General features: G+C 49.9%; 1 protein-coding gene across 1 annotated transcript; it reads right to left on the bottom strand.

Moving 5' to 3' along the window:
• Positions 1-662: 662 nt before the first annotated feature.
• Positions 663-1,727, bottom strand: PFICI_09105 (uncharacterized protein; the record flags this gene model as incomplete). Its single annotated transcript, XM_007837686.1, has 1 exon — positions 663-1,727. The coding sequence occupies one exon, from the start codon at positions 1,725-1,727 to the stop codon at positions 663-665; it is 1,065 nt and encodes a 354-aa protein (XP_007835877.1).
• Between the last annotated feature and the right edge of the window lie 13,113 nt (positions 1,728-14,840).

Genomic DNA, 14,840 nt, shown 5'->3' with positions numbered 1-14,840 from the left:
GCCCACTGATTATAGCCGAGCCTGCATCACGATGTTTTTGGCGCCTCATGGGCGTGGGCTCTCAAGATGTGCCCCAGAGGGAGGGAGGGAGGAAGAAAAGATGACGCATGTCCCCCTATAGATGAGTATAGTATAATCCGAACAGGGGTGGGCTGACCTGGGATTCGTTTCTTATACGTAAACGACCCAATCGGCAATATACTATTATATATTATGGTTAAGGGGGTGGAGAAGCAAACAAAGAGAGGAGCAGCAACAATCCCAAGAGTCTTTTTTTTTTTTTTCCTTCGGCGTGCAGTGCCACAATAGGCAATCCAAACGTGGAAGGTGGAATCATGGGCCTACGAAACGAGGCGTTTCAGAGTATTACGCGGCGGGCCGTAGCCGAGCCAAACGGTTTGTGCAAGGGGTGGGAAGGGGGGGTAAGGCGGAAAAAACTAAACACCAAGAAAAATAGCATCATGATTTTATTCATTTTTTTTCTGTCTATCTCCTTGCCCTTGTTGTTCGTATTTTTTTGGTCCCCTCTACTAAGGTATCGTGATTTCTATTATTATTTTATTTTGCACAGCATTGCTGACGCGCGTATAGTTCATCCACCCCCCCTTTTCTCTCTCTCTCTTTCTCTGAATTCCCTCGCTCGCTAGGGGGTTTGTATCTTTTTACAGCTTGCCGCTCCACTCTGCCATGACGGCATCAATCTGCGCCAGCAGCTGCGCCCTCCTCTCCTCGCTACACCAGCTGCCGAGGACGGCGCCACGGGCGATACCCTCCCACTCGGCAACGGTCAGGCCAAACGTGTCCTGCAGGACCCAGTAGTTTTCGAGAATGTAACCGCCAAAGTAGGCCGGGTCGTCGCTGTTGACGCTGAAGCGCACGCCGGCGTCGAGCAGCTGGCGCAGGGGGAACTCGGACATGGACGAGATGCACTGCAGCTTCAGGTTGGACAGGGGGCACGTCGTCAGCATGATCTTCTCGTCGACGACGCGCTTGACCAGGGCCGGGTCCTCGAAGGTCCTCAGGCCGTGGTCGATGCGCTGCGCGCCCAGCAGGTCCAGCGACTGCACCACGTAGTCCGAGGGCCCTTCCTCGCCGGCGTGCATGGTGCGGCGGATGCCCGCGGCCCGCGCGGCGTCGTACAGCTCGGTCCACATGTTTGGCGGGAACGGCTTCTCGGACGAGTCCATGCCAATGGCCAGCAGGGTGCCGTCGGCAAAGAAGCCGCCGTCGCGGGCGTGGGCAAAAGTCTCCATGGCGCTGGGCAGCGGCAGGTGCTTGACCAGGCACATGATGAGCTCGACCGTCAGGTCAAAGTCGCGCTCGGCGCGGGCCTTGGCGGCCTTGAGACCAGAGACCACCGTCTCAAAGGCGACGCCGCGCTCCGTGTGCACCTGGGCGTCGAAAAAGACCTCGGCGTGGCGGACGTTTTGCGACGCGGCCTTCTTGAAGTAGGCATAGGCGAGGGCCTCAAAGTCGGCCGCGTCAATCAGCGCCGACATGGCAATGTAGTAGTAGCCCAAGAAGTCGTCGAGGTTGGCAAACGTCAGGTACCGGGCCTTGAGGGCCTCGATCGAGGCAAAGGCCGCATCCTTGTCGGCCGGCAGCGTAATGTTGTTCTTGGCCGCCAGCTCAAAGAGCAGCTCGGGCTCGAACGTGCCCTCAATGTGCAAGTGGTGCTCGCATTTCGGCAGAGCAGCCAGGAACTCGTGCATTGGCGTCTTGCACATTGTGAACTACTAATCAACGAGCTTTTCTTTTTTCTTCTTTCTTTTCCCGTGGTGGAGACTCGTGAGTTGGGGAAATTGAAATTTGTATACTGATTCGTTATTATGTTGACCGTTTTTCAGATAACACAAAAGATCAGTATAGTAAAGTAGCTCGTGACAAGGGGAGGCACAATGTGTAGGTAAGGTTCGAGACAGATTAAGCAGAGTCTAGGCACATGAGCGCGGTTCTGGCAAGAGAGTGTTTAAATTCTTTTTTCTCTACTCTACAGTCACTAACGTCGGCTGCTTACGTGACGGTGAAGCGAATCGCTGGACCCAAAAAGATATGGAAAATTCCTAGAGCTGTGGATATTATGTGTCATTGTAGGCTGTATCTTTCGGGCCAGCCGTAGACGTGATTTGGGCATGTTTGCTGCAATTCGACCGTGTCACAGGGCGGCCGGCGTAACGCAGCACAGGAAGAGACCACGAACCAGGGGAAAAGTTTTCGAGGTGTTCGGCGGACGCCGTCGTCGGGTCCCAGAAGTAGTAGTAGCAGCGGCGGCGGCGGCGGCGGCGGCAGTTCAAGTGGTTAGGTCAGCAGGTAGGTATTGATTGATTGATAGATAGGGAGAAAGGGTGGGAAAACTTCGCTTATATTATTGCTAGCTAATGTCCGGCCATGTTCCCTGGGCCTTTCATGCTATCGAATAGGTAATTGCCAGTGTTATACCCACCGAGGAAAATTTTCACAATATCGCCGTTGCGAAGTTTCTAGATGACCGAAAAAGAGTCAATAAAGGGACAGTATCAATCAACTCAAAAGACCTTGGACCAAGAAGGCGGCTAATTTTTAAATTTACGTCGGAAAACGGAGTTTAAAAACGTAAAGGTAAAGGCGGGTTCGATTAAATCCGGTACCGGGAGGAGGTTTTTAAAAAGCATTTTATCCTTTTCGTATAATAGCTTAAGGCGCTATTCTTATATGTTAAGATTTTAGCTTAAAAAAATAATACTTTAGCTTATATATCGCAATAATGCCGCGCCGAGTAAGAAAAAGCCGGCATTAATATGCTTTTTTGGCCTTTTAACTCCCCGGATATATTAGCCGCTAAAAGGCCATAATTTCCTATAAAAATTATTATAAAATAAATTAATAAATATAAAGGCAAAGCTAAAATAAAGGAGGAGTAGGAGAAAACGTGGGAATCGTGGCCATAAACTAAGCTGGCTAAATACGTGGATAAAATCCGGGGAAATATAGCATAAATAATATATCTTAAAGGGGGAAATAAATATAAAAAGGGCATATAGCCATTATACGGTTCTAAAGAGGAATTAGTTAATTAATAGGCTAATTACCGTAAGCAGATAATTGCAAAATACGGCGACGGTATTAGCATCACTAAAAATAATATCCCAGACCACCAGCTAGACGTAAAGCAGTCACTAGATTTATAGAATAGCCCTATTGTGTAATGGAGGAAGGGTGTGGTGGATATACAGGGGGTATTTGCATACTGTGCTGGGAGCTCGGACTATGAGATAAACTTTTGAAATATACTATCGTAGAGAGCCCCGGTGCAGTCCTGAGTCATGAGTGAAGGAGAGAATCCAGGGGCGGTCACCGCGTCGCATGCCGAAGAAACCCCACCTCTGTCGATCAGCGATAGGTATGTAGGTACGTAGGTAAAAAAACAAGTTAGTGGTACACAGGCTTGGGTGGTCAATGGGGTTTGGGGGGGTTCGTTCCCTTTCGGCGCCGGATCCGAGACTTTCCAGCGATCTGCCCATCAACATCGGTGCGTCTATGCTGCGCTATCCAACCAATCCTGTGACACGGATGCAAAAAAAAGCTCACGGATATAAATAACAACAAAACCCAACGGGGCAACATGTCGATCAGGGTGACATCAAACATGTTACCAATTGGCATGCCCAGCTACCAAGAAAAAGAGAAGAGTAGCCGATACTTTTCAGAATGACAGCATAAACATACAATGCGGGTAAACAGTGTGTGCATGCTGCTGCTCCCTTGGTCCGTCCGGCGGGTGCACGCGCGGGCGTGCCCCATGTCAAGGTTGCAATCTCTCACCTGATCTTTATTTTTAAACAAAGAAGGGAATTCAGCAGCAGACGAGGTTTTTCTTGGGACGACATGCAGTTGTTTAGTGTGTGCACCGAGAGGAGGGGGACAAAAAACTGGTGATAATGCTAGCATGCGCGTTTCATCTCATCTATGCTTTAATCTAGTTGCATGTTACACGAGAAAGATTAAAAAAAGATTCATGTCGACATGTTCTGATGCTGCGAATTGGAGTCAATAGACGCTTGAATACCTATGTAGTTGGCAAAGGCCCATGATTATTTGATGGTAGAATCCAATCATGGAAAAGCTTCTCTTTTTACATGGCATGTTTCATATTTTCGACTTTGCATTGCTCAACATTCTGCACGTGCAGAGCAAACATTTGGACAAATACATGTGTGTTTGTATATCGTATACAATATCTTGTTGTCCAACCGAGAGGGGTTCTCTTGTTTATCGATAGCATGCCTGCTTACACAGTAGGTACCAGGGAAGGGGGATGGATGGATGGTGCATGATATAGTTGTCCCAAGCTTTTTTAGGGGTTGCCCAGCTATAATGCCTGCCTAGGCAGGGTCGTCTCTCATCAGCTCGCATGCTATTGCCCGAATATGCTTCTTTCTTCTTTTACAAAACAGAACCAGGATAACAGGGAGAGGGGAAAACATTTCGGTTGAATTTAATAAACATTTGGAACAAAAAGAAGTAACTTTTTTCTTTCTCTATAGTGTTGCTTTATTTTTTCAACCCTGGCTGCCTCCCGGACCCAGCTCCGGGACGTCTTGCGATTGGCAACTCGATTCGATTCAAAAGGAGTTGACCACACACACACACGTGTGCGTGAAGGCCGGGGGTTTCTTGTGACACGTCTTGTCAGAGAGCACAGAATTCTACCAACCCAATTCATCTCTTTCTCCTTCCGTCTCTCCAGATGATCTCTCCGTTCCATGGGGTAAAAGAACCTGCAAAGCTTGCCAAAAGCTTAAGAACGAAAATAGCAGCATTGCCATGTTTGATAGACAGTAGGGGTTCGTCGGGTCAAGAGTTGATGCGCAGGAGAGCGCCAAGAAAGGCTGAAAGGAGTAAAGAAAAGATCTTTGACGAAACCAATCATGCTATACACCACTTACCTTCCCTGACCTAGTACTTACTGGTTGGTCCAATAAAGTTTCTGTTCTTTTCTTTTTTTTATGGTTCGCACAAGAAGAGAGATGCGTGTACAGTACGGAATATGCATGCGGGACAAGGGTATTAAAGATGCTTTTTGTGCCGACCAGCCGTCATATACCTGTGGATCCTTGGACACTATGTTTCAAACTTCGAGAACGCTGAACAATATATCCGGCCGGGAACACATGAAACACGTCTCTTTATTTCTCTCTCCCTCTCTTTGTGCTGATTGCTCGTTTAAACCCGCCCGTTTCCTACTCTATCGCCGGTTTGTGGAACTCTTCCTCCACCCCCCAATGCTTGCCAGTTACTAGGTATAAACCTACCAGCGTCATGCGAACCAGGGGTGGAAGGGTGCCGCATGGCATTTTCCACCACTCTTTCGGTGCAATCTTTAATAGCCAAGACTCGAGACTGCAACAGCCTCCTCCTCTTCACGCCTCGCCTGGGCCAGAGGGTGGTCCAGTAGATGGAATCAACGACCGGTTTGGGCCCTTGGCTTTTGCAGCAAGTAAGAGAGAAGAAAGGGTTGCGAATCGGATAGACTCCTCTCCGAGGCGAAGCGAAGGGGGTGGTCCTCCGCCGTGTCAGCATCTAGTCGAAGTAATATCACGACGTTCTAGACGGTCGTTTACATGGTAATACACCTATACACCATACACATGATAGTTGTTCGCTTCCCTAACCATGTTTCAAGAAACAAGAGCTTGTCCCACCTCGGTGGCCTTTTCTCTGCTGCGTCGTCTGCATCTTTCGGGGCTCTCCGACTTGCATGCTATAGTGGTAAGAATGACCTACGTACCAGCAGCATGAATAACGGCCCGCAGTTTCTGGTGATACCACGTCCGCAAGCAACCAAAGGAATTGCCCAGGGTTGGTATAACTTCGGCTGGATACGCAACCAATTGGTGGACACCTCACTGCCCCCCGCCCCGTTCCTTATGCCACCTCGGTATACTTGGCCATTAAGGCCTGCGCCGAATGCAACCTGGTGGGAAAATGGTCAACTGCCGGGCAGAGACGACATATCAGCGTGGGATTCCACACTGGCTTTGCTTGCCTGCCACTACGGAACCCACACGGCCTCTCTTCCCCGGTTTGGGCACGTGCAATGCCGACCGACAAGAAGTCTTGGTAAAGGTGTGTGTGCCTTGCTCCTATGGTCAAAGTTGCATCGGCAGTGGTATGTAAGTAGTATTCGTCATGGCCTAGGTAGGTAGATAGATGGTCGAGGCCTACATAGGTATGGGGAAAGAGGGCCCTTTTTTTTTTTTTTTTTTTTGCGGAGCGGCTCGTTGCAAAGGGGCCGTGCTTGCGGCAGCCGCCTACACGAAATGCATGTAGTACTGCATGGCAAGTAACCGTTGTCTGCTGCTGGTAGGTAGGGTTCTGCAGTTCCCAGTCCAAAGGTATGCCTGTTGTGTGCATACATACATACAGCGGCGCAGGAGTGACATTGGCAAGCGAGCCAAAGAAAGAGAGAGTATAACCAACCGGAGGTCATGTAAAGTTGCGACTGTATGGATGTATCATGTTACCCTGACGGGAAGTGGTCCGCAGTTGGATTAGGCGAGCAACATGATGCTAGTGGACCACGAAACAGCTGGTCGCCGTCTTGAAGACACACGATATAGCCGCTGGCCTGTGTCAGGTGACCATATTGTTGATTTGTCAAGTTACACGCCCCGAGCTGTCTTCCGTACAGCTGTGACCTGTCAGACAGTCAGTAGGTAGGTGCCGTTTCGATGAGTGATGTGAAATACCGGAGCCACTTGGGAGAGAATAGTGTAGGTATCCAGTCCAAGCGTTGGCTCGCTTGCTTACTCTTCTTAATGGGATGAATTATACCGAAGGAGTATACCTCTATACATCCTCGGCATCCCGCAAGACGTGGTTTCACGTATCGCTTCTCCTCTTTTTTCATCCATTTGTGTTTGGTCCGGGACCAACTCCAATGGGCATCATGACCGAGTTCGAACTATTATCCCCTTGTACTTCTCATTGGTCTTACACTTGACTTCCACACACACACACACGCACACACACAGAGAGAGAAGAGGACTTGCCAGGACCAGGACCAAGTAATGGCGAGCAAACGACAGACACCAAGCCAAGTAACGGGCAGGTCAAGCAGCTCTTTGCGATTTGTGATTCCAGTCCAATGCGGGGCCGATCTCTGGTCCCCGTAGATTCGGCAATCGGCCAACCCAATCCCAATCCCCCTCCAAAGCTGTGACCGTTGTTCGGCTCCACACCCTCCATTGGGAACGTCGGTTCCCTTGGTTGCGTTGCAGCACCCGGCTCTGTATGCTGGACGGGGGCGCGAATCTTGGGTCATCCAATCAGTGATTGCGCTGTGTCTCGGTCCATGGTCCTTCGCTTCATCAAGCTGTTGTGATTAGAGCAAACTAATTGGGCGCTGGAGGAAGAGTGTTTCGCAGGTGTTAGTGATGTGGGCTTCTTTTTGTTGCCATGTATCATTAGCCTCATTCCTGTCGATTCTTCATTGGATTTCCCCTCTTCGGTTGGAAGGACAAGATAGGTCAAGGATGGTAAAGTTCGCTACCAATGATTACAATTCCCCTGCCTCTAGACTCGTGCTGGGTTTGGGTCGGTGTGATGCCGTGTCGTGTGTTGGGGGGTTTACGCCGCCTACCTGGTTGCGCTAGGAGTTAGAGAATGGATCTCAGCTGAAGGCCATTTCTGTTTTCCGCCGGCGCGCCGAGACCTGCCAAAAAGCCATGGTATCCATAGACCTATCTATGGTCGTTGTTTGGGATTAAGTCAAGAAGCGTGTCAGGCGAGAACAGAAAAGGGAGCGGGTAGGGAAAAGGGCAAAGTGAGAAGGGGGAAAAGACAGAGGCAGAGACATCAGTACATCTGGACATGTAGGTAAGAAGGAGCTTACATGCATCCACAGTACCTTCAGTACAGATTACTCTGTGCAGCAGCAGCATGCATGTTTGAAGCCGTCGAAACGGGAAGTGCTGCAAGATCAATGACTGGGATGGGGATGATGGGATGCATACGGCGGCTCGCTGCTGCATCGTGCCAAAGAACCTTCTTCAAGCCCGATGACTTGACCGAGCTCTATCTTCAAAGCTATCAGATAGGTAGGTGATAGCTTAGGCCATGCCTCCCTCCCATTGTCGGTTGCATACCAAGTTGCTGAGAGATGCCTGCCGCCGGCTGCAACAGTCTACCCGCCTACCTGCCTTGGACTCCACGGAAAGCCATCCATCCAATCCATCCATCCCATTCACTCAATGCTTCGCAGCAGGTGATATAGGTAATGTGGATAACGCTGGCACCCCAAGGGCCCAAAGAGCTCCAAAAGTCAAAAGGTGTGCCCGTCCGTGTGTTATGTGAGATCATAGTTGCGGTACTCGGTGCTCACGTACCTGCAAAGTGGGAGAGAGCTTGGATCAGGACCCCTGACCCTGGGACGGGAATGTGGGAAAAGCCCCCCCTCAAAGATGAGTGCGGATAAAGGCATAAATTATGTACCGGACCGTGAATACGACGCTTGTTGGCTACCAGCAAAGACTACATATCTTACAGACCAGACACAACCCCCCTTCCCGTGCCTTCTATTTTAGAGAAGAATGACCACGAGGCTTTAGCGTCCGGACGGGCAGCTACAGGCTCGTCGCCTTCGAGAACAATCGTGTTCCCTTTCATTTCATTTCTCGTGGGACGCGGTTAGCCGATTGATCCAGAAAGGAGCACATCGTTTCAAGAGTCATAATCGGCTTGGGACAGCCGCGCCTATTGTATGGTTGATTAATTAGTTGATTAATTGAGAAAGAAAAATATACCCACCCACCTTACGATGCTTGGTGGTGGTGGTAGTATGGAATTGCGGGCTGACACATTCCGCACTTTGAGGAGGAGGATTTTGAGTACTTACCTACGATACATACCTACTAACCTAGATGCAAGTTGTATGCCAGTGTAGTGTAGCGTGTATGGAATGATTAAATGGGCCGGGGCGGGCACCGAACCGGGTACTCTCCTCATAAGTACGAACAAGGGTCTACGTCGGCCCATGGCACAAAGACGACTGTAACCATATACGGTTCATGATCGACTGACTTCAAGTAGATACCCATGGGAGGTGCTCGTCCTCCGCTTCGGCACTCGACAACGAGACGTCAGTCCTTGGCAGCTTGGCGCATTTTCTGTTGCTGAGCTGTCTCTGGGTACGAAGGAGCAGGTACCATGACACGAAATTTCTCTTGTAAAGAGACAAGGACCACGGGCATGGTTAGCATTTCGCAGGCTGGTAGCTACTCTGTAGAATACCCAGGTAGTGCTCGGAATGTACCGAGAAATCGCTGATTGAGATTGACGCGCCATCCGGTCCCAGAATCCTCGAGAGCTTGCTAAGTAATTAAGAGGCGGAGAGCGACTTTCGTTAGCTCTGTATAGCGTCATCAGCCGCCCGACGTTGGCGTACCGGTAGTAACTAGGGCTCAGATCGTTGGGATTTAGCAGCCGCAGAATGGACTTGGACTACCAGCCCGGCCGAGAAGCACACTTCTAGTAGTTTGGCCGGCAGCAGGTAATATTATTAGATAGTAATTGAGGTTGAGAGCATGGCATTTGGCAATTCGGTTGTTTCCAAGCTCTTAGTCGTTTTGCCCGAGGGTAAGCCGGATCAGATTTGACACAACAAGCACTGTAGTCCGCCTCCTTGGTGGCTCGTTGCAGATCGTCCAAAGGGGACCCAACCAGCGGCGGTAATTCCAATGTGATGGAGGAGAAGACCCGGGCGACACAGCAAAGCCCATGGAGGTCATCCTAGACCGATCGCAGGGAAGGGAAGCTTGCATACGCATCGAGAGGAATCAACGTTTCTGACAGGGCGCTGTCTGGAATCATCATTGCCTGCATCAGGCGCATCTAGCATGAGAGCGAACCATGGAGAATTGTAGATGATTTTGACAGTAAAAGAAGAGGAGGCAGATGGATAGTCCTACCAGCTACTACTGTGCTGGTTACCTCGCTAGCTACGTGCGTACAACCGAGAAGGCACAAAGGGGAATAAGGCAAGCCTAAAGTCGGGACCTTCCCGACGCCATGAAACGCAATCCATTTTCCCGGAATCTGCTGATCGCAGCTACGACCTGTAGGTAGGTATAGTGCATTAGGTAGGAGGTGCTCTAGGTACCTCACTCACTTAGTGGCCTATGGTAGCAATTGTCAGTACGTACTGCGCCAAGTTTTTAAGGGTTGTAGTAGATGTAGCTACTAGTTCGCTTAGTAAAATCTGACCTAGTTCTTGAAATGACTCTTGCTAACGCCGGATCAGCGCCCGAAAAGAAGGCTGGCCTGGTGTTGAAAGGTGAAAAGGACCCGCGGGGCCAGCTCTTGTTCGCTGGGATGACCTGGCAAAGTAAGATGCAGCTCATAACTACGAGTACCGGGGGAGACAATTGTCATTTCTCTTCTTGCCAGCGCTCGAGTCTCTGTATCATGTACTACGTACCTACCTGGGCACTTTCCAGCCTAAACCAGAATGTGCTTGGGGCATTGTTATTTCTTCTTTGTTTCTTTTTTCCCTGCTTCTCACTTGTAATAATTCAATGTGATAACATGGCGAAATGGAGTACAGTGCCGCGAGCATAGCCTTGATCGGCAGATAGCTTCTGGCTTCTTTTTTCCTTTCCTCATCCCTCCCCATTCGCTTGCCCCACAGTCAGGGCCACGGGCTCTGAGAGACTGCGCCCCAGTGTCCGTGTGAAACCACCGGTATTTGGCGACGAGTGGCGTTACCGCGATACGTGGACCAATATACGTAGGTGATCTGATGCAACTTTGGTGATCATATTCCGCGCTTACCTGAGCCCCGAAATGGCCGCGATATCACCGCCGAAGCGTGCTTTCAAGTGGATTACAAGATACTTTTTTGTGATGGTAATGAGTTCCCGCGGGTGCTGCAGACCAATTTCAATTAGTAGTGCTAAAGAGCAACCCGGCCCCGGTTGACTGCCCCTGGCGATCCTATTTTTCTATGTGCATTCGCGGTATTGGGTAATTTATGATAGTACTTTAGCAGTAGTCTTGAAGAAAAAGAGCAGTCTCGCCCCGGCTCGTGCCGGAAGTATAGGCGACCAGGTTCATACCCGGTTGCCAATCCCATCCAATACCAAGTAGGCCGATTTTCAGACATAGCTCTTGAGGCTAACCGGCCGGTACTCCGGATTCACGGATTCACACGCGGGGCGACCTGGGAGATGCACCCGGTGATTCTCGTCCTCGCAGGCCTGTTTCGCTTAGATGAGAGTCGTGTTTTGATACTGACTTGTCCTTGTTGAGCACGTCTTGTGGATAATTTTAGTCACCCAATCAACCGAGCTAGCAGACAAGCATATGGGAAACACATTGGTTGTGAAGATGTGCTGATGGTCGTACCGAATACCTCATTATGGAATGTGTAGACTCGCCCATTGTTCGGATGTCTGGTAAGACTGAGAATATGATCAGTAGTCTGGCTGGCCAAAATCACAAGTATCAAATGGATAAATTATCGTCAATGGACAACAATTTCATTGGCCCAGAGCGTGGTGAGCAGAAGAAAAAAAAAAAGGTGGAAGATAAAAAGCATGGGTCAAGGTGATATCTCTCAACCCATGGCGCCATTGTATTATTACTTGACCGGAAGCACCCGTAAGATCCATGACTGAGAGGCAACTCCATCAACCTCTCTCGTCAGTGCTGGGATCATGACAGCCTGCAAGGCAAGGTGCAATGATCATCTTGGTTGCTCAGTTAGCTTTTGCGTACCTGGCCCCTTGTTATTACACCGGAACTATACCCGACTGGGCTGCCTGGGTGGACAGGGCGAGTCAAAATGTGCTCAAGCCAACGTTGGACAACCCCAGACTGTCCGTGGCAGATCTCGGTTGTTGTGAAATTGGAGTGTCGATTATTGCCTGGCTCAATTTGCCGGTCCTAGCCCCAGTCTCGTGGTACGGAAGCCGCTAGATCGATTGTCTTTCCCTTGCACAGGTCAAGGGTCCTGGTAAAATTGTAGCGACGCTTGTGCAGGAGCCATGACCAGCTCATGCCAATCTGGTGATTTTTGTCTTCTTGTTTTTGCAGTTGTCGTTCTTCTTCTTTCTCTATTTGCCGAGCTTAACCTCATCAAGCGCAAGCATTCATGCTTCTTCTACTGCAGGCTCGATTATTTGGTAATTTCCTGTGCCTTGTTCAGTATGCATGGTAGTGGCCGTGGCGGTAGTAGTAGTACAACGTAGTAGTGGTAATATGATAATCCCCGAACGTGGAGAAATTTGGTTCCTCATATCGCGCACGTGTTCTTTCGGGCGTGGCTGAACTCTGTTTCCCACGTGCGGAGACCATTGCAAATGACGAAACTGACAGCGTGTGGACGAATGGACAGATGGCTCAATGAATCAATGAATTAACCAATGCCCTTACTACCAAGCGCCGCCTGCCAGTATCCGAAAGACAAAGGTAGCGTTCCGACAATATTCAGTCAGACTTTCGTCGTTCCGGCGCCTATCAGCCGCGAGCATCCGCCTTGATATTACGGCTCCACACCCACATGGCCATGCTACCGTGTAGGTGAATTCCGTTCTCCAAGTGTAGAGAGGCGTGTATGTGTGTGGTGTGTGTCAGACCGCCGCTGCAGTGCAGCAGCAATAACTCAAGATCCATCATGACACAAGCGGGGAGCCAATCTGCACACGTACCGAGTGGCTCACCTTGTGGAATGTCCTTCCGCGCTGTAGCTACGAGGAAGGACCGCCGATTGTCATGAGACTCATGTCCACTAGACATTGCGACTCGCTGGATGGGGATGTGCGCCATTGGCGATTGGATAGTGCGCAGCAGTATGCAGGTGGCACACTCTCTTGACTCGCATGGACAGCTTGAGGATAGGTGCAGGGTGAAAAGCACAGTAGTCAATACACAAGAAATGGCCATCTGGACCTTGCAGGGCGGAATTAGCAGCAGACAAACTTGCCATCCCAAGAGCGCTATGTAGCCTTACGGATGGGTTCTCCACACAACCTACAACGTCGTCAAAGCACCAAAAAGGGTACTTGCAATATAGTAGATTGCGCGAAAATAGATGTCAGGATTCATAGATCTCTGGTACACCAAACGACAGCAGCAGCTGGGTACCATGAGGCAAAAAAAAAAAAAACGAGCCAGGAAGCTAAGGGCACTGGGACCCCCCCAAAATGAGGGACCGTCTGCGGCTTCCAAATTCACAGTTCTGGCGGATCACTCGATATTGAGCGCCGGAACAGGCTTGCCGGAGACGTGGCAGTAACAGCCAGTGCAATGCAGCATCTGTTTGGAGGTATGCAGTGTATGCTAGGAAAGAGCTACTACTGTGTAGAAATTAGGTAGTGTAGAGTCTGATCTGCTGTGCATAGTAGCGAGGCGCCGGACCTGTCTGTCTAATGGACCGACTGGGTTCCTGGCTGTCGCGTGAATTGTCATTTGACGTGTGCGTGAGAGTAACCTCGTCTAGTTGTTGTTCGGAACTCCTTGCGAATGAGGGGGACGGGACCCCGAGTCAATAATGGTGGGGTCGGTTTTTTTTTTTTTTTTTCTGAACTGGTTAAGAAAAAATGCCGCTTTGCACGATGTGCCACATGTTTAGCCAAACCACGAATGAGGGTGTCTCCTCAAGACCCGTTTTCTTGTTGCTGCGCGGAATGATTGGTGATTGGTACTGTACAATGCTCTAGTCATCTTGCCCGACAATCCACGCCGAGACTGACAGGAAGGGGGGCCAGCATCGAGTTTGGAAACAAGATAAAAAAAGAATTCCTGCGACGAAAAGAGCTCGCGAGCATGCTGACCTAAGACAGAGGCCAGGCACCGGGACAGCTCCTTCCCGTGCCCCGGATCCGAGTTGTTTTAGTTTTCGGGACACTCGCTCACTGTAGGTACATTAGGTACAGGCCTTTTGTGCAGGGTAGGCTTTGTACTCTTGCGATCCAAAGTCACAAAACCAACGGGGAACGCAGCGTGAGTGACACTGTTTTGGCTTGAGTTCACCTGTTCGTCCGCCCAGGCAAATGCACCAGCCGGTTCTAATGTTGAGTTGTGACGCCACGCGACCGACATTGTTATCTCTGGGGCAGTGAGCGGCAGGTATCTCTGGAAACAACTCTAAATAGGGACCTAGCCATGCCAGTTGTCATGATTGGCCTTCGTTTCAGTATATAGCAAATCATATGGATCTATAAATATTCTCATGACTACTACTTTTGGCATCTGATGAGACTGATTCTCGCTCTTGTTGTTTTGAGATGAAATCTATCATCTCATTGCCATCCGATGCTTCTCTCCTTCCTCGTCTCTGCCTCTCTGCATCTCCATTTTTGCGTCCCGTACCCGTTCCAGGGGTCCATTGGCCCTTTCCTTTTTCATGATGCATGTCCTTCTTGAACCGATCTGGACACGCGTGTGCCCAATGCAGCACCCCAATGGCCCTGTGGTCTGAGCAATGCCTGCCGTTTTGAACCTTGCCGACATTCTTGGGAACCCACGCCAACAACCAGAAAAAAAAAAATGTCCGATTTTGCACGACCTTCCCTCGCGGCCTGCGCCCAATGAGACACCCTGGCTCCTCGGGCGGTGCCTTGGGTGCCTATGTGCAGGTACAATATTTCCATGTGCACTCATATTGATTGATTGATGCATGAAAACATGCATACTTAGATTGATCTGATGAGAGAGGGGATGATAAAGGCAGAGGAAGGGAGATCGTGCCAATGACTGTGTCTGTCTGAATTCTATATGCCCATGCTTGTTTGTACTATCAGGGAAAACGGCTGCAACGACTGAACTTACCCATATAATCCAGTAAGGGCTTGTTGTACCTT

This window comes from Pestalotiopsis fici (assembly GCF_000516985.1).
Source record: "Pestalotiopsis fici W106-1 unplaced genomic scaffold PFICI_Scf_6, whole genome shotgun sequence".
In the NCBI taxonomy this organism is placed as follows: domain Eukaryota; kingdom Fungi; phylum Ascomycota; class Sordariomycetes; order Amphisphaeriales; family Sporocadaceae; genus Pestalotiopsis; species Pestalotiopsis fici.
This window is presented reverse-complemented; position numbering and strand designations above follow the sequence as displayed.